The sequence below is a fragment of the Meles meles genome, chromosome 2 (genome assembly GCF_922984935.1).
Source record: "Meles meles chromosome 2, mMelMel3.1 paternal haplotype, whole genome shotgun sequence".
NCBI lineage: Eukaryota > Metazoa > Chordata > Mammalia > Carnivora > Mustelidae > Meles > Meles meles.
Window position 1 is genome coordinate 2,964,726 of NC_060067.1, and position 19,117 is coordinate 2,983,842.

The 19,117-nt window shown below is 44.8% G+C and overlaps 1 protein-coding gene across 2 annotated transcripts in view; it reads left to right on the plus strand.

Annotated features, from left to right (window-relative positions):
* The first annotated feature begins 1,388 nt into the window (after positions 1-1,388).
* ANTXR2 (ANTXR cell adhesion molecule 2) overlaps positions 1,389-19,117 on the plus strand; it is a 150,393-nt gene continuing 132,664 nt past the window's right edge. Inside the window, exons 1-4 of one of the 2 annotated variants that reach the window (XM_045995396.1) lie at positions 1,389-2,236; positions 2,279-2,477; positions 3,124-3,195; positions 5,322-5,393. In XM_045995396.1, the coding sequence (XP_045851352.1) occupies positions 1,399-2,236; positions 2,279-2,477; positions 3,124-3,195; positions 5,322-5,393 (1,181 nt within the window). In that variant the 5' untranslated portion in view covers positions 1,389-1,398. Of the gene's footprint in view, positions 2,478-3,123; positions 3,196-5,321; positions 5,394-19,117 lie in introns of both variants that reach the window. The other variant, XM_045995389.1, reaches the window with a different exon arrangement.

The following is a 19,117-nucleotide window of genomic DNA, read 5'->3' on the forward strand; positions in this document are numbered from 1 at the left end:
TACTGATTCTGAGGGACATACGCATCCTGATGTTTACAGCAGCATTTCCAGTAATAGCCAAATCATGGAGAGGGCCCTTTCCTATCAGCAGCCTTTCCACCGCATCAGGTAAGAAGCAGATGGTACTGGCGTTTCCATCTCCAAGAGGCAGATATTTCCAGACTGGGGGTCTGTCTGAGTTTATTAAAGCTTTCATCCGGGGCGCCTGGGTGGCTCAGTGGGTTAAGCCTCTGTCTTTGGCTCAGGTCATGATCTTAGGGTCCTGGGATCAAGCCCAGCACTAGCCTCTCTGCTCAGCAGGGAGTCTGCTTGCCCCTCTTCTCTCTGCCTGCCTCTCTGCCTACTTGTGCTCTATTTCTGTCAAAACAAAACAAAGCAAAAAAACAAAACAACCCAAAACTTTCATCCATTCATCTTTCTTAGTTTAGCTGCTATAGGAGTGACGGTTCAAGGTACCATTTTATTGTGTCCTGACTGGTCTCCTTGCTGCTTCCAAATCCATTGTATCATACCAGCTAGAATGATCTTTGAAAAGCAGAGACCAGCATACTTTATCCTGTATTCCACCCCATGGGTTAAAACCCTGTAATGGGCTCCTATAAAATATCTGAATTGTTTGTCACAGTCTACAATGCACCATGTGATCTGGCCCCTGCCTGCCGTCCTTAATGCATCTTACCCACAAAGTTGGAGCCATTCTACTTTTCTTTCCCTTTTCTTCACGGTGCTAAGCCCATCCCTCTGGTGAGCTGCAAAAACTAAGGGGTGTTTCCTCTTTTGGTTCTCAGAATAGCTGATTGCCTTTCTGAGTCACCTAGCCAGTCCTTATCTACCGTATTACCGTATTTTAACTCAGCAAAGCACCTGCTAATATGGGTATTTACTTCTCTATCTTTGTTTTTCCTCCTCAGGCAGGCTGCAAGCTTCCTGAAAGCAGGCCTTGTCTTGCTCTGAGCAGCGCCTCACCGTCAGTGGTGTTCAGGACATCTGTTTAAAGGGACTGGTTCCTGGTGCCAAAGCGCTCACGAATCTGGAGGTGCATGTTAGACAATGTGGAGGGCAAGTTCAATACGCACGACAGCCCGGCCACAAACAGACGGGGCGGGAAGGGCAGTGTGAGTCCGCACTACAGAACTTGTTCTCATGAAGCATCGACTTAGACGACACATAAAGGAGGGGACACCTCGTGTTCCTGCCAGCGAGGCCGCAGGGTCTAACCGCGGGCGTCAACGCGGGGAGGCGAAGTCGCAGGCGGAGGTGCGGGCGGAGAGGCCGCCGCTGTGCAGGGGCGGGGGCCGGAGTCGCGCTTCAGCTCCTGCAGGGGTGCGGCCGGAGGGCCTAGTTGGCTGCAAGAGAAAGTTTTTAAATTTTCTGGAATTGGGGTCAGATGACGGTTGCATGGGTTATTTGGGGCACAACTTTCCGGTCCCAGAATCCTGCCCAGGGCCTGGCCTCCACCCGCTCCCGGCTGCCCGCACCCCTGTCCGGGCTCCGAGCCGAAGGCTCACGCGGGGCTGCGGGCGAGGAGGAAGCGGCCTAGTCCGGGGCCCGCGGCTCGGCGGCGGCGGGAGCGCCCGCGGCGGGGGGGTGGGGCGGCGGGGACGAGCCCGCCCCGCCCCGCCCCGAGGCGCTCCCCGCGGGGTCCCCGAGGGCCGGTCCGCAGGCCGGCGGGTCGGGGCGGCCGCGGCGGACGGCGCTGTTGGAGCCCTCGGAGTCCGGCCCGCCCCGCGGACCCGGGGCGCGTGTGGCTGCGGCGCAGGCCCCGCCCCCGGACGCGCACCCACACCCGGACGGCCCGGCCCGACCCCTCCCGGCCAGGCCGAGCGGCCACTCTGCGCCGAGCCCGGGCCCGCTCGGCCTCCCGCACGCAGGGCAGCGGCCGGCGCCAGCTTGGAGCCGGGGGGCGCGGGTGCAGCGCGGGGCGACCGGGCCGGGCGGGGCGGGCGGGGGCCGCGCTCCAAGTTTGCGCGGCTCCGCGCGTCCGGGCGGCCGCGGGGCTTCGGCGCTGCGGGCGGAGCGGGGCGGCCCGGCGGGTCCGCGGCGGCTGCCCTCGGGCGCTCAGGGGCTGCGGCCGCGCTCGGAGCCGGGGGCCCGCGCGCTTCCAGAGCGGTCGTCGGGAGTTCCGGCACCGCGTCTGCCTTTGTCCTGCTGGGACCTCCCTCCCCGCCCGCCCCTGCGTCCGTCCGTCCGTCCGTCCGTCCGTCCGCGGGTCCCGCCGCCCCGGCCGCTCGCCGTCCCCCGCCCCGGGGCGCGCCCCCGCACTCCGGCCGCTCGCCGTCCCCGCCGAGCCGGGACCAGGGCGCCGGGAGCGGACGCGGCCGCAGGATGGTGGCGGGGCTGTCCCCGGCCCGCAGTCCCGGGAGCTGGCTGGTCCCCGGGCTGTGGCTGCTGCTGCTCAGCGGTCCTGGGGGGCCGGCGAGCGTCCCGGAGCAGCCGTCCTGCACGAGAGCCTTCGACCTCTACTTCGTCCTGGACAAGTGAGTGCTGGGGGGGCGGGGGGCAGGGTCTTCTGGCGGCGGCGGTGGAGGGGCCGTGGGGGGGGGGGGCACGGCGCTGCGCGAGCGCCCTGGGGAGGAGGCTGGAGCCCGACGGCGGGGGCTCCGTGCGTCCCGGTCCGAGGGCCGAGCGCTCTCCGGGCGGGGCGGGCGGGGCAGGCGCTCTGGGGGGGGGGGCGCTGTTGGCCCGTCCTGGGGCCTCTGGGGAAGGGGCAGTGTCTGGGGTGGCCGTCTGCATCCCCGCAGCCCGGACGGGCCCGCCCTCGGCCCCTCTGCCTTCGCCCCCTCGAGCTGGCTGCAGTTCGCGGGCCCCCATCCTCGTCCCAGCGCTGCCCCGTAGCCTGCAAAGCCCCAGGGTCGACAGACTCCAGGCGGTTTGCGTATCCCCTGGAGGAAGGTTGTGCTTGTTTCGAGGGGGCGGGATCCTTCTCCGAGCCCTTGGGCAGGTGGTCCCCGAGGGCGGGTGGGCTTCCCGGAAACTCAGGCGCCGAGAGAATCCGGGGAGCCACCCCCGAGTCCAGCCGCCGGGACTGTAACTTTACTTGAGGTGCAGGCCCGGATACCCCCACGTACACGTTTTGCTTTTGCGTTTTTGTTTGCTTCTGATCAGCTCAGTTTCCCTCCGCAGGTCCGGGAGTGTGGCTAATAATTGGATCGAAATTTACAACTTTGTGCAGCAGCTCACGGAGAGATTCGTGAGGTATCTCTGCTTCCCTTTCCTTTTCCAGGCCCGGGGTGGGCGGTGCAGGGAAGTAGCCCCAGCTGTAAGATGCTCCTGTTTCCAGACCTTCTGCAGGGAAAGCCTCCCCTGAAATGTTGATTTTTTAGGTGCCTCCAGACCGTTATTACACACATAGTTACCAGGACGGCCCTTCAGTTGTTCAGGATTATTTCGTCGAGATTCCAGAAACTTGGCTCAGGCCCTGGGGAGGCATCTTCAAATACTATTACACATGTCTTTTCCTTTCTGAATTTTCATCTGTTTTGAATTTCAGTTACGCTTTCTCATAATGTATCACATTAAACAAATTTTATGCTAATAGTATCCATAATGTATTTTTCTTTCCACACAATTCTTAACATCGTAGAGGTCCTCATTAAAAAAAAAAAAAAGTGTTGGTAAACTTCAAATGAACATGTGTTAATAACCCACTACCAGAAAAGACACTTGTGTGTGTTTAAAGAGAGGACTCGTGTTTACCCGATGTGTGGGTGTGTGGCTGGTTTAAAATTTAACTGTTCTATATATGCAATAAGCCTTACTAGGAGAGACTGGGTTTTCTCCTACAACAGGCATAACTGCTCTGAAGTGCAGCCTACTCTCTTCTTTACGGGTAACTAGGAATTAGTGGCATCTCTATTTAAAAATAACCCTGAAACACCAGGCTTTTGAGCCTTTTTTTTTTCTTCTTCCCATTTTTCTTCTTCTTCTTCTTCTTCTTCTTCTTCTTCTTCTTCTTCTTCTTCTTCTTCTTCTTCTTCTTTAAATGCAGTGAGCAAATGCAAGTTTATCAAGATAATGGAAAGGACACAAAAAGGAGCTGTATCATTAAATATTGCTTCTTTCAGTCTTGTTAGCCCAAATGTTTTCTGTAAAACAGGCTTGGATGATCAAAACATTTTGAAAGTCATGTTGTAAGTAACTTCAAACAATCTGTAGAGGCCTAGGCAATCCTTGCTTTCAGTTATTGGCAGCAGTAAACTTATCCCTATAAAAATGTATGCGTGTCCATGTTCAATCATCAGTCTCCTGCTTAAAAGCCAAGTATAACACTCTCATTTCTGGACAGGGTCTGAAGTAAAACTGTCTAGGAAAGAAAAATAAGGCCCTGTATCTTTAAATGTGGAAGGCCGTAGAGACGGTTTATAAATTTTCTGATTTAATCTGAGAGTGTGCAGAGAGTATCACATAGATTTTGATTGAAAGTAATGGATCATTTCAATACAACATTTTGAAAAAGTGGGGCTTTTATTTATTGGGTCTGGTTTGCAAGTTGCAATTCTGTGTGCACAGTTCTCTGGCTCAAATTTAGTTGCTAACTCATAATACGTTGTAGAAAGTGACTAACGGCTGAATACTGGATGACAGTGTCTTTAAATACGGAAAAGCCTTTGAGATCATTCTGATCTTCAGTTTATAGATCTTAGTTTCCTGTCTTCAGTTGCAGAGCTTGGTCGTAGTTAGGGAGAGTGTCTTGGAGACAAGAACCGGTCTGTGAGATACATGCCTAAAGCTTACGAGATGTAGCTAACTGGGCCAGGGCTTGCCGGTTGGCAGTATGATGTTTGAGACTTGGACAATAGAAAAATGTCTAATCGAAACTGATTTGTGAGTCTCTTTCCCATTGTCCATGACACTCTTTAAGTTTTCTTACTTCGGGATCACTTTTGTCTGAACTCACATCATAATTGTGGTAATTTAATCAAACTGACTGCTCTCCAGCCCTTCAATGTTGCTAATGACAATCGCTTAGAAGGGCCTGGCCCCTTTAAGGAGATGAGCTAGAACAGGGTAAATACTGAAGGAAGAAGTATTTTCATTGAGAAGATTTTACATGGCCTAGAATTCATCTTTCTAGTTAGTCTCTTCCCTGAATGGCCTTAGGGGTCATGTAGGATGGTTTGAGTGCTGAGACGCAGTGACTAATCCCAGGCTGGCTTCACAGTAATGTCAAGCAGAGTTAGTGTATCTATTTAGGAAGTTCCATTTAGAAGAAGCCTGGACCATCAGAGTCGGATTTTAACTGAGACTCCATAGCCATGTATCTGTATTATATCAATATTTCTTTTAAAACTGTTTTAACTGCCTCTTTTCTTATTTTGCAGCCCTGAAATGAGATTATCCTTCATTGTGTTTTCTTCTAAAGCAACCATTATTTTGCCATTAACTGGAGACAGGTTAGTGCATTATCATTTCACTGTAGGCTTTTAGTAGAGACTAATCTTGAAGGAATGATTGATGTTTCTGAGTGGTGATTCAGGCCTCCCAGTGGAGTCAAGCAAATGCACAGACAATTCAGCTCTGTTCACTAATAGAGGAGAAAGGAGGTGTGAGGAACAGGAAAGAGCAAATAATCTGAAAATCAATATCACTCTTGTGGGCTGTGGAATGTACAGTGAAACCCAGATACCTGCCTTAGCTGGGTACTCACTACTTCCCAACTTTCCCCCTCTCTGGTACTATAAGTAGTTCTACATCTGTCTTGTTTAAGTGTAATATATTAATCTACTAGGAATTTGCAGGACATCAGGGAGGAGAAAGATACAGATCTCTGGATAATTTACTAGATTCAGCAGATATCCCACATCTTCCGTCTTACTTGGAGATCCAAAGGAAATTGCTTTCTCTTTTTATTATATATATGCTTATTTTATGTAATAAATGTACTATATATGTAATATAAAATATGACCTATAAATTTGTAAATATATGTAAAAATACATATTTTATATACTTAAGTATATATAAATATATATAAATACAAATATAAAGATTATACCTATAAATGAAAAATATATATATTCTCGTGAAAGATGTGGTGTTTTCCAAGTCACTGCCGTGGTTTTTCATATGACCATTTCTATGTCACCTGAAACCAGTGACAAGTTAGAAGTAGTCACTGACATGTTTTAAAGAATGGCTACCTTCCATTGGATCAGTTTTGGATAGTAGACTATGAATTCCAGAGCAGGAAGAGAGATTTTCTTCTTCATTTTTGTATCTACTTTACTTAACACAAAGTATGAAAAGACAGTTTTTGCTCAATTCTTGTTGAATGAACGGATGGTTTAGCATTCTTTTCAAATCATATTTCTCCAAACTGTTATTTCGGTAAGGGAGACTGGTGTACTTTGTTTTGCATGATATGTGGATTTCTGAAAAGCTACACTTGAATATAGCTTTTTTTTTTATAAATTAATTTTTTCTTTAAAAATGTCAAGAAAATAAGGGCGCCTGGGTGGCTCAGTGGGTTGAAGCCTCTGCCTTCAGCTCAGGTCATGATCTGAGGGTCCTGGGATCGAGCCCCGAATCAGGCTCTCTGCTCCGCGGGGAAGCCTGCTCCTCCCCCAACCCCCTGCCTGCGTCTCCGCCTACTTGTGATCTCTGTCTGTCAAATAAATAAATAAAATCTTTTAAAAAATGTCAAGAAAATGTAATATTTATTTAAGTATTTTGTTTCTTTCAACTTTTTGCTTAAGCTCTGGTTAAGGAAACATAATATTTAAAGAAACTCAGGGAGAGAACTTACTTATATGTTGCAGAATTAATTTGGAAAATTATGTGTATATGTATATACATATATACACACTATGTGTGTGTATATATATATCCATACATATGGGTATATATATAAACTTCTAATTTATTTGTGCTTTAAGTGTTGCTTTTTCTGGAGAGGAAATAACGTCTGTAGATGAGGCGTCCCATTCACGATCTCCGTCTTCTCGCTGACCCTTTCCTTCCGTACTTTGTTTTGTACATCCCAGTGTACAGTGTACAGAACAACAGTGGTCCCTTATAACCCACATGCAATAGCTTTGCTTCCATGAAAAGAAGTTTTTTTCATTGCCCAGTTTAATTTTCAAAGATGCACATAGATCTCCTAATGGGGTATTTTCAGGAGAAGGAACGGACAGTTCAGAGTTTACCGAGCGCATATGTAGGGAAAAGCCCTCGGCATAACCCCAGACAGAGTAGCCAGTCGTCACCTGCTTGTGCTACCAGGTTCTCTGTAGGCACTTTCGATCGGGGTCCTCCAGCACTTGGAAGATGAAGTGTAGTGATTGGCCAGGCGAGCTGGTATTGCTTAGAAACGCATGGAAAGGGGTGAAAGTGTTAATCTAATTTGGAGAGTCTTCCTTTATCGTGGGGGGGGGACTCTCACAGAGCAGAGGACTGGGGTAAAGAGGCTTCTCTCTGAAGACGCAGCAGATCGAGAGTTGCAGTTGAGAGTCACTGAACCAGTTTCCTAGCCAAATGGTCAAGGACAAGATAATTTAACCTCTTCATGCCTCGGTTTTGTCCGTTTATGTAATGATGACAGGGAGGATGGTGACAACAACGTCTGCGTCCTTAGGCTGTTGTAGAATGAAGTCCATCAACGTGGAACGCAGGACAGAGCCCGGTGCGTGTGCATTCAAGAGATGGAAGTTCTGTCGTTGTTACTCTCCATTTCTCCTACCATTATTATTACTATTATTTAATCTAGGGAATATGTAGTGTTTTCATGATTAGGGAGGAACGATGCTTACATAAAGGGATAATCATCCTGTTAAAAGGATTTATAATCTAGGAGGGATGTGAATAATGCTACTTGAACTTATATACAGTTCACTCCCCTGACTCTTCGCAAATAATGCTCTATTCATTTTTAATGAATCGCACTATCTGTGGCGTGCTGAATTAGGTGCCGTGGCAGACAGGATACTCAGACCTAGGTTAGAATTACAGCTGTGCCACTTCCTGATTCAGAGACGAGGGGCCGATCATCAGTGTGTCAGTTTTTATGTATGCACACCGACAGATTTGGCCATGTTTTCTTTCTTTCTCTTTTGAATCTTTATTATTGATACTCTTTGCTTTCTTAAGAGACTTTTTGTAAAGATGAAAATAAGACAAGGCAGAGAAAAGTACTTTGTGTATCACAGAACGGTTTCCATTAAAGGGTATTATTTTCTGCTCCTAGATCTTTTACTAATTTTATTTTATTAAATCAGTAACTTCTCAAGTGTCTCTGTCCTGGGTATTTGGGTAGAGGGTCAGTTTTCCTCCGTTACCTACTCTCAAGGGTGTAGAAACAGCTCACATATTTAGATACAAAATCCGAACCAATATTTCTGCAACTATTGTGGAAATTGTTTTTTGAAACTATGTTTCAAAGCATAGACAGTGGAATTCTACCTATAAACTTTCTTGATGTCCTAGATCACATCACACAGAGACCTGATAAAATGAGACACACAGCAGGTTCCAGAGTTTTGGTTCTATTGCTTATAATTCTTCATTCCTTTGGTTATTATAAAGAAGTACTTCTTTCATGTTTCTCAGAGTGTTGCTAAATATTTTCAGTAGCGATGAAGGAGATTGGAAGGCACTGAGTCCTTAAGACAGAGCAGTGTCTTCTTCTAGAATTTCAGCATGGCGTCCGGTACTCGGTAAGTACATGAATAGAATAATAACTTGGCAAGATATGACCAGTTCTACATTTTATATACTCATAATATAAAAACTTTACCCTTTTAAGTGTTTCAGTTTGAGACACTCTCTTCTCTTGCCCCATGATTTTTGTCCTCTGTGTATCCGTTGGCTGATTCATCTACTTGTCTATCTACCTGCTTGCCTACCTTATATATGATGTATTGAGAATTATGGGCTCTGGGGGCAACACAAAGATGAGTAATCTAGTGTGTGTGAGAGTAAGGGGTGTGAAAATGCACTTAAATAGTTCAGGGCTGGGGCGCCTGGGCAGCTCAGTTGGTTATGCCACTGACTTCGGCTCAGGCTGTGATCCCAGAGTTCCGGAATCGAGTCCCGCATCGGGCTCCCAGCTCCGCGGGCAGTCTCCTTCTCCCTCTGACCTTCTGCCCTCTCATGCTCTCTCACTCTTTCTCTCTCTCAAATAAATTAAAATCTTAAAAAAAATAAATAGCTCAGGGCTGTATTATAGGATCAGATAAGAGGAAAGTCCTGTGTTGATTCAGTATGGACACATCTGGCCTTTCAATATTAGAGAACCTAAATCAAGAGTAATTTTAAAGGATATTTTTAGTTATTATGCTACATAATTGGGGATAGTGAATTATGCTCAGTTCTATGCAATATGATCTTAATGATGTGAAAGTGATTTAGTGGAAAACATTTAGTGAACAGTTATTATGTGCTACGCAGTGTGCAGAATGCTTTCCATTCATTACCTCATTTAATCCTCATATCAATACACGTAATACATACTATTATTATCTTAACTTTACAAATGAGGAAATGGAAGCCCAGAAAGGTAATGTAGCTTATCCAAGGACATACAGTTAATACGTGGTGAGGGTATAATTAGCCACAATGGTCTTTTAAAGTATAAGGTAGCACACGCCCCTCTCGTGCTTGACAGTTCTGATGGCTTGGAATGGAAAGCCCACGTCTCCCGGTGGCCTAAAAGCCCTACCGGATTGCCCTTACGCAACCCTCTCCTGCCACATCGTGTGCCACGGTTTAGCCCATTAGTCTTTCCGTTCCTTGAACAGGCTGGGCTCGTTCCCACATCTCTGCCGCAGGACTTCCCTGGGCTCGCTCATTCTTATTATTTAGGCATCGTCCCGTGTGTCCCCTCCTCTGAGACCCTGAGCCCGGCCACCAAGTCTACAGGCGCTCTGGCCCTCCTCCTCAGAAATCTGTCACGATAGTCTGTTTGTTTATCACTTTTTGAAATTATTCTCTTAATTTGTTTTAATCTCCATCGCCCTCACATAAATTGCTTGAGAGCAGAGGGTCTTCTTTGTCTTGCCACTCAGGTGTTCGATACTAGAACAGAGCCTGGACACAGTAGATTCTCAACAAATGCTTGCTGGGTGAACGGTTGAATTGCTCTGACTCTGGAACCTGGGTTGTTAACTACCATAATATATTTTCTCTCTTTGAGACATGATAAATGATGACTTAGGTTTGCTAAGTTTCTTCCTACTCTTGTAGATCAGTTATAAACATTTTCAACTCTCTTTTTACTCTATTTGTTCCCAAATTGAAAAAGTCACATAATTGTTTGACCTGAGCACAATGATCAATTACTTAAGAAAAAATATTCCATAGGCAAATTTACAGGAAATTAAAGGGAGAAGTCATTTGATTAAGTTTAGAGAATATATACATTTCTGTTTTTTGAAAAGATTTCTTCTTATTCCTTAAAATCTGAATTAAAAATTTACTTGTGATAAAACAGCCCTTCATAGGAATTGGTAGCTTATAAATCGGTTCATTAATTTTGCACAGAAACTTGGCAGTATCTGTAAAAGTTTAGAAGGTTCCTATCAGCCATTCTGCTTTTTAGGAGTGTTCCACGATCCTAGCACCAGTGTGCAAAGATAGGTCTATGCGAAGTTGGACCCTGCAGTGTTGTTCTTAATAGTGAACATTGCATTCAGTCTAAATGTGTTTCAGTTGGCGTAATTAAAAAAATATAGAATGGGATGCTATGTAGTCATGAAAAGAATTGAAAAATCCATGTGTATTTAACACGAAAATATATCTAAGATACACTAATTAGGAAAAGCAGGTGGCAGAAAGAGTTAAGTATGATTTTGTTTTTCTAAAATAAAAAAAAATCTTTAACCGTTTTTATGGTGTGTGTGTGTGTGTGTGTGTGTGTGTGTGTGTGTGGTCATACATGCATGGAAAAGTCTGGAAGATACACAACAAACTGCCGACCACGATACTATCTTAGTGAGAATCTGGGTGGGGAGAACCTTCATTTTTTAAATTTCCATACACCTTGGTGATTCAGTTTTATTTCAACATTATTATTTGTAAAAACAAAAATAAAACCAAAAAAAAAAAAAACTGAAATGCTCAAATGAGAAAAAAATGTTACTGACTTCTTTAGCCAGAGATAGCTGTCTTGGGGACAGAATGGAATTTGGGAGTTGGAAAGAGAGAGCATTCAGAAAGAACACGTATCCAGTCGCTACCTTGGGGGATCCTGAAAGCTCCTTGTTAAAATGAAATCACCAGGAGTGGACCTTGAGTCAGGTAGACATGGAAGCTACATACTAGTTGTGTGACCTTGGCCAAGTAATGTCACTTCTTGGCGCCCAGTTCTCTTGCCCGTTGGAAGGAGCTAATCGTTCCTACCATGTCACCATGTTAGGACGATTACATGCCTGTGACGCATGGTGTGGGCTGGGGTCTAAGGCTGGGAAGGAACTCGGAGGTTATCAGTGTGCACCACCATCATTTCATCCTCGGGCGGCAGGATTCGAACCGTAGTTCACAGAGGCCAGATGAATTTGCTCGAAGTCACACAGCCCGGCATTTGGGACCGGGGTTCACGCCCGGGGCCGAATCCGGAGCATGAGCGCTCACCACTGTTGTGCGTCGGACTGGCTGGCATGTTCCCCCTTCTCCGCTTTTCACAATTAGTCAGACTTTGTCGTAGTTCAGAGACGGGTTTTTCCTCTCAGTCTAGTCTATTCTACAAGCCAGTGATGCGGAGAGAGGAAGTGAATGTACTTTTTGTTGTTGTGGATTGTAGTAGAGAAGTGGTTCCTCCTGGTTAGGAACGTCGGCTTGGGCCACACATTGTGCGAATCCCGAGAGTCCGGGCAAGGCAGCTGCTCAGATTCTCGTCGTGGATGTGCTAACGGTCCCTTTCAGGGCAGCCCCGCGTCTGCCTTATAGTCTCCAACATGCACCACGTGGTTACTCGTACCTGGGAGACGCACCTGGCGCACCCAGGTGGTGAAATGCGGAGGTCGGTTTCTCCTGAGTCACCGGGCGGGGAAGCGGGGTAAAGCATGCACCCAGGCGGCCAGCGTGGACTTCGGGGGTGACCCAGTCACCACACCTCGGTAAGCGTAGACGAAGCTGGAGAGAACTTTTTCATAAAATCCAGATTGTGCGGAGCTTTGTGTCAGCAGCTGTTTTTGAATCTAGGGCTGCTGCCTTGGCTTCGCTGGTCTGGACTCTGGACCGCAGAGACATTGGCGTATGTTGGCCTTAGAGCGACGTGTTATATAGGCAATAAGCAGGTTTTGATTCGTGACAACACACCGCAACACTTAGTGGCTTACACAACAGCCGTTTTATTCCCGTTCACAACTCTGGGTGGATGGCATGGCTGGGAGGTTCCTCTGCTGCATGTGATATGACCGGATGCTGAGTCTTGGAGGCTGGTTGTTATTCTGGAGCTCAGCTAGAGCTGTTCGGTGGAATGACGTGGTTCTCCTCCATGGGACCTCCTTATGTGGCACAGCTTCTCGCGGTATGATGACTGTGTTCCAAGACGGAGCATTTCTGCAGCAAGTATTACAAGATGAAGGAAACTAAGTCCCCGTTTTTTTAAGGGTTGAACTCAGATGGCCACGAACATCACTCTACCTTATCCGATGGCCAGGCAGTAGCAGTACGAGGCCAGGTTCAAGTGGGGAGGACGTAAATGCCGTCTCTTGATGGGAGAATGGGCCTGTAGGGAGTGGGAAGGAGTTGATAGAGGTCGTGTTGGAGGTCACCTACTATAGGTTCTATGAAAAGTAATAACGAAACTCCAAGATGCATCTCTTTCAAAAGAGATGTAAACATGTCAGCTTAGAGAAAAAATATAACCCTTGTATATAACCAAAATAAAAAATTAGACTGGTAACTTGGACTCTAGTCTTTAGATTCTGGTGTGACCCGTAATCCCTCTCAGTAAATTTTGAATGCGAAGTGTCCTTTACTTTTATAATTTTTATTAACCTCTTCCTTTCTTTTATTCTTTTCCATAAATGAAAATCATTTGTTTATTAACAACATTAATACATTCTCTTTTACTTTTATATTTTTAACATTACCATTATGCTTGAATCACGTTAGCGTAGATAGGCACATTTTACTTTCCCTCCATGATTTTAAAAAGTATTATTAAATTTCAACTATCAAGGACTTACAGATTAACAGAAGGTCAGATACTTTCTAGAGCACTGTGAGGTTGGAAGTTTTCTTAACTGGAAATGACTGCAAATTTTTAAAAATATCTTTAAAATTTCAGCTGTGAAAGAAGTACGTTTTGAGGTTGTTGGTATTCAGCTCTTTGTTCTTATTCAAGAGCAACAGTCCGCACTTACGGATGTGACTTGTTGGTTGTGTAATTTAACATAAAGTTTTAAAATGGCGTGTTCTGCGAGGAAAGAGTAAAGGCATAGTTCCCCAATGAGGCTTCGGGGCTGCGACTAACAAAGCTGTTAATCCGTCCTTGAGTTTCCTTCTGTGGATAAAGAGACCAGAGTAGAGCGAAGGTATAAACAGCGGGTGTTGTGATTGACTCCTGCGTGCTGTGCGGTGCACGAAGGTTCTGCGCGGGATAGAACCTTTCATTTTGATGAAATTCTGCTATGTAAGTCCTGTTATCACCCCCATTTTTCAATGGGAGAAATGGAGGACCAGAGAGGCTACCTAACTTGCCCCGAGTTGCAAAACTAGGAGGTGTGAGGGTCGAGAATTGAGGCCAAGGCCCGGTTGCTAGACTGTGTGCCGCACGCATTGATGCAGTGATGGGGATGGGCTGGTGGAAACCTCACTCGATCCCTCTCGCGTGACGGGATAAGGGAATTAGAGAATTATAACTAGTTACAATTACAACTCACGTCTGTTAGTATTACTATTAACAACTAATACTAATAACTAATACCATCTCATGGTGGTGGTGTACTCTGATAACCTTTGTACCAAACCCTTTATACGCGTTACCATCTGACAGGTTTTCCAGAAGAGCAACGAGGCGGTGGAAGGGAGAACCTGCGGGGAGGAGAGTTTGTTTTGGGTCCTACGCACTTTTCTTTCTCTTGTCTCTCTTCTGCTGCCCCCTCTGTCCAGGCACCTGCTACCTTCTGAATGCTCAAAGCTGCCAAGTAACATTACATTATCAACATCATAGTGGGCACCCAAAAATATCTGTAAAATGAATGAATGAAATCCCAGCTGGACAGGCATTATTGTTTACATTTTATGGAGATGGAAACTGAGACAGTAAACGGCTGGTGCGTATGGTTTATTAGTTGTAGAACCAGACCGTAGCTCACCTCTGGTTTACTCCAGTCTGTAGGTCTTCCTCCCTCATTACGCAGCTTCCCACTTGACTTCTTCCCGGGACCTTCTCCCACCAAAGTTCCATATAACTCCTTTCCTTCCTTTTTTTTTCCTTTTCCCTCCTCCTTTCTGGTTTCTTCTTCTTCTTCTTCTTCTTCTTCTTCTTCTTCTTCTTCTTCTTCTTCTTCTTCTTCTTCTTCTTTTTAAGATTTTATTTATTTATTTGACAGACAGGGATCACAAGTAGGCAGAGAGGCAGGTGGAGAGAGAGGAAGAAGCAGGTTCCCCGCTGAGCAGAGAGCCCGATGTGAGACTTGATCCCAGGACCCTGAGATCAGGACCTGAGCCAAAGGCAGAGGCTTAACCCACCGAGCCACTCAGGCGGCCCTCCTTTCTGGTTTCGGTATCAAAGTGTTCCAACTCTCAGTTTGCTGAGGGAGTGCTCCTTGGAATCAAGGAGAAAGTAACCTGGTCAACAAAACCCTACGAACATGGGAAATGACTGATACCAACTGAACAGCAGTAGTACCTGTAACTTTGTACCTGTAACTTACTCAGTACTTCCTGTGTGCCACTGAAGCCTCACCATGGCCCCACGGGGGAGATACTTTCATCATGTTTTACAGATGAAGAAACAAGGTAGGGCTTGGAATTAACCTAAGTTCTCTCTGACTATAAGCTGTACCATCCGAAAAACTGTGTTTTATAGTTAAAAAAAATTATCCTAGTTACCCCCAAACCCTTTCAGTGGAGGACTGACTGGCAAAATACTTAAGGAAAAGAGCATTCCAATAACATGGAAAGATTTTTTAAATTAGATCAGAGGTGGGTGCTTGGGTGGCTTGGCTGCTGGAACGTCTGCTTTGGCTCAGGTCATGATCCCGGAGTCCCAGGACAGGGTCCTCTGGCGGGCTCCCTGCTAAGCGGGGAGTCTGCTTCTCCCTCTGACCCTCCCCCGTCTCGTGCTCTGTCTCTCTCTCTTTCACTATCTCTCAGATAAATAAATAAAATATATGTAAAAAAAGAAGATTCGATCAGAGGTTCTTATTTCTGGGTAAACATTAGAATACTCTGGGGAATTTCAAAAAAAAATAACCCCGAACGTATCACAGACCACAAGTAAATTAGAATCTCTTCAGTTAGAGCCCACAAGGGATTTTTTTTTTTTTTTTTTTAAGCGCTTTGGTGATTCCAGGGACGGCACGGTGGAGCACTAAGATGTAGGGCTGTGTGTGGACGACGTGGGAGCCCTTCTCTTTACCACCGTGCAGACTCAGTGCTCACTTGTGGGAGGCGCTCCGCAGGTGCACGGACATCGAGTGAAACCTAGAAAGAGTTTTGAAATCTGGAAAGTTAAGAGGTTGTCCCTTGGGAAGTTCAAGTACTGTACAAATGTATAAACATAATATCCTTAGTCACAAGCTGAAGGTACTTAAAATAAAAAAATCGTGCCTTAATTGTGTTAGTTGGGCAAGTCAGAATTCCGCCAATAATTGTATTATGTCACTCTTTACAGTATATATTTATTTGAGTTATGACATGGACACCTTCCAAAATCCAGAGTGTTCTATGGATGGAGAAAAGCCATTGGTGTGTCCCAGAGTGTGGTGGTGTGGTTGCTATGTTTCCTTCCCTTCTCTTCTTGCCTGTCCTATCCTTTCCCTTCCCTTTTATCTCTTCCTTCTACTCGGCAGAGAAATTGGAGAGATACTAACAGAATGGAATGTGTTACTTTATGGACTAAAAAAAATAAGTCAGTGTGTTATTGCCTCTCTCTCTCTCCCTTTCTCTCTCTCTCTCTCCAAAAATATAATTGTGATGTAAAAAAGAGTTGATTATAGATTTTAGCCCACTGATTCTCAACAAAAAAATCAGAGGTTTAATATCCCATTAAATTGTTTTAATTCTGCCTCTTTCCAAAGGGTATCGGAAGCTGCAACGAACATCACAACATTGTAGAAAGATCACAACATACAAAAAGAAAAGTTAAAATTTTGGAAAAGAGGATGTAGCAATATGATAACCATAGGAACTTAGCAGAATTCTGTGAATGAGTAAGAAATTTACTGTGGGCTTCCCAACAGTTAGGGCAAGAAACAGTTGACATAGTTGTAGTTAGCAGAAAGGAGGAAGTGTGTGGTGATTACTCAGGGATGACGAGAACCTTCTGCCACGGACCTTAGAGGGGATATTATGTGTTATGATAGCAGCACCCTTGACTACAGCTTCACAACAAATAACAAAGTGGTTTCAGTATCACAATTCCTGTAGCTGGAGACATAACGTGAAAACCAAACTTGGTGAGGTTGATCTAAGATGTTGTTGAATTTGAGCTTTATAACGTGCATTTTTTCCTTTGTTTTTGTCATCCCCCACTTTTTTCTTTTTTTTTTTTTAAGAGCTTTCTTAGAGTTTCAGTTTAGATGAATCAGTTCTCTTTTTAACCTACGACATCATTTTGCTTCCCCCGCTCCCCAATTAGCTATTTGCTAACAAACAAATTTAGAACTTATTTTCAGTTGCTTGGCATCTTTCGAAGGCCTGAGATCTGCCTTGTCTTCTTTTGGCTTTTGTTTTGCCCTAAAATGACACTGGTTGGTGGAGGCTGACAGACTGTAGTTCCACTGAAAGGGGGTAAGACCAGGGCTCATGTGTGTTGGTGTTAGTGACTATTGGCAAGAAACACTTTGCCTCCAACGACCATGTAATGATGGAATTCCGAGCTACTTAGAATGTTATGGTGTCAGGTATGGTTATGGATAGAAAAGCCAGGGGTATTCTTCTTCTTCCAATGAAATAAGCTAGCTGAGTCCTGCCTGCCAGAAAAATTCCGAATTCCATGCAGGGCAAGTTGTTGTAGCCTCGAGTCCTCTGCTGGTGGTGTCTGGTTCTTAGAAGTAATTAAAGGGTGAGGTGAATCTGACCTGAATGGAGAAGGCGTTTTTTTACCATATCACCGTGCAAAATCTGTTTGTGTAAACTTGAATTTTAGTTGTCTTTTTCATTTCCCTTTTGGCAGCAAACATTCATGCTTGAGGACACACTGCCACTTGTTTTTGGGAGATACCGAAGATTTGGTTTTGGTCTGCATACAGACAGAATCAGTTTCAAGTTGTGTCTAAATTTTTAGATAAAGCAAGCTTATAAAGTAGGTAATTTACTCCATCATCTGTGAAATTTTGAATCTTTTTCCTATGGTAGATTGAAAAATTTATTGAACACTACTTTGTAAAAGGCGTTATAATTAGTAAGTGAGAGCAGGAGGATACATTATAAACGGCAGACCTAGTGATCGTTCACTGTAGACTTCCCGTCTAGTTGAGAAGTGAAAACTTTACATTCAGTTCAGTTAATTACGTTAAAGTAGAAAGTTTTTGAGAGACAAAGTTATTTATTGTGTCGTAGAAGTTGATCGTGGATATGTTTGGGGTACCTTAAGAAAAGAGCATAATAAAGTTAAAGATAGGTTCACAGTAGACTGATTTTAAACCAGGGATTAAAAGAGACAATCAGTGTGGATTGGTAGAGATTACTGAATCAGGAAGGAAGAGGATTAGGATCATATTTTGAAACTTATCTTATGTTTTTGGGAAGCTCCTTGAGATGGAAAACTTGTCTGATAATAATTTTCATTACAACATCAATACACAATCACTAAGTTACTTTTAAAACATGAATGTAGCTCTGGTGAGTGACTCGTGTATTTCAAATATTCAAAATACAATATTGCAGCATGATAAATTTTTTTTTACTATTTTTGACATATGTTTTAATAGTGTATGATATATGTTTTATGTATATAATTTTAATAGTGTATATGTGTGTATGTATATATCCTTTTATGTATGACTCTAGTAAGTTACTTTTTATAATTTTTCATCTATCATTCTTATTTGTGCTTTTTATGTTTTATTTAAGGCATTATACTTCAGTTTACTGTTGCAGGGACTTTTTTGTTGAAAAGGTGTTTTTCTTGGGGCACCTGGGTGGCTCAGTCAGTCAAGTGTCTGACTCCGTTTTTTAAAGATTTTATTATTTATCAATCCCAGGAGCCTGGGATCATGACCTGAGCTGAAGGCAAATGCTTAAAGACTGAGCCACCCAGGGGCCCCAAGTGTCTGACCCTTGAGTTTGGCTGGGGTCATCATCATAGGGTTGTGGGATAGAGCCCCATGTTGGGCTCCTTATGCAGTGAGCATGAAGCCCGCTTGAGTCCCCCCCCCCCCCCCGCTCTGCCTCTCCCCCAGCTGGCAAGTGCTCTCTCTCTCACACAGTCAAAAAGAGACTTGGCTTCTTTATAAAAACTACAATTCTGAAAACAATATATTAAGATCTCTCTTCTGATTCTTTAAATTCAAAAAAAAATTTTTTAAGATTTTATTTATTTATTTGACAGAGAGAGAGATCACAAGTAGGCAGAGAGTCAGGCAGAGGGAGAGGGGGAGGCAGGCTCCCTGCTCAGCAGAGAGCCCGATGCGGGGTTCGATCCCAGGACCCTGAGATCATGACCTGAGCCAAAGGCAGTGGCTTAACACACTGAGCCACCCAGGCGCCCCTAAATTCAAAAATTTAAAACAAAATTTTGAGTTTATTTTGGATTGTTTTTGCCACATTGTTGTATTTATTTCTTATGATTCTTATGGTTTCTCTATTTTTTAAGGGGTCTTTGAAACCTATATTGAAAAACTCTGAAAAATTGGTCTTCTCTTACTTAATACATAAAAATCGCTTTTAACAATGTATTCATGGGGCGCCTGGGTGGCTCAGTGGATTAAGCCGCTGCCTTCGGCTCAGGTCATGATCCCAGGGTCCTGGGATCGAGCCCCACATCGGGCTCTCTGCTCAGCAGGGA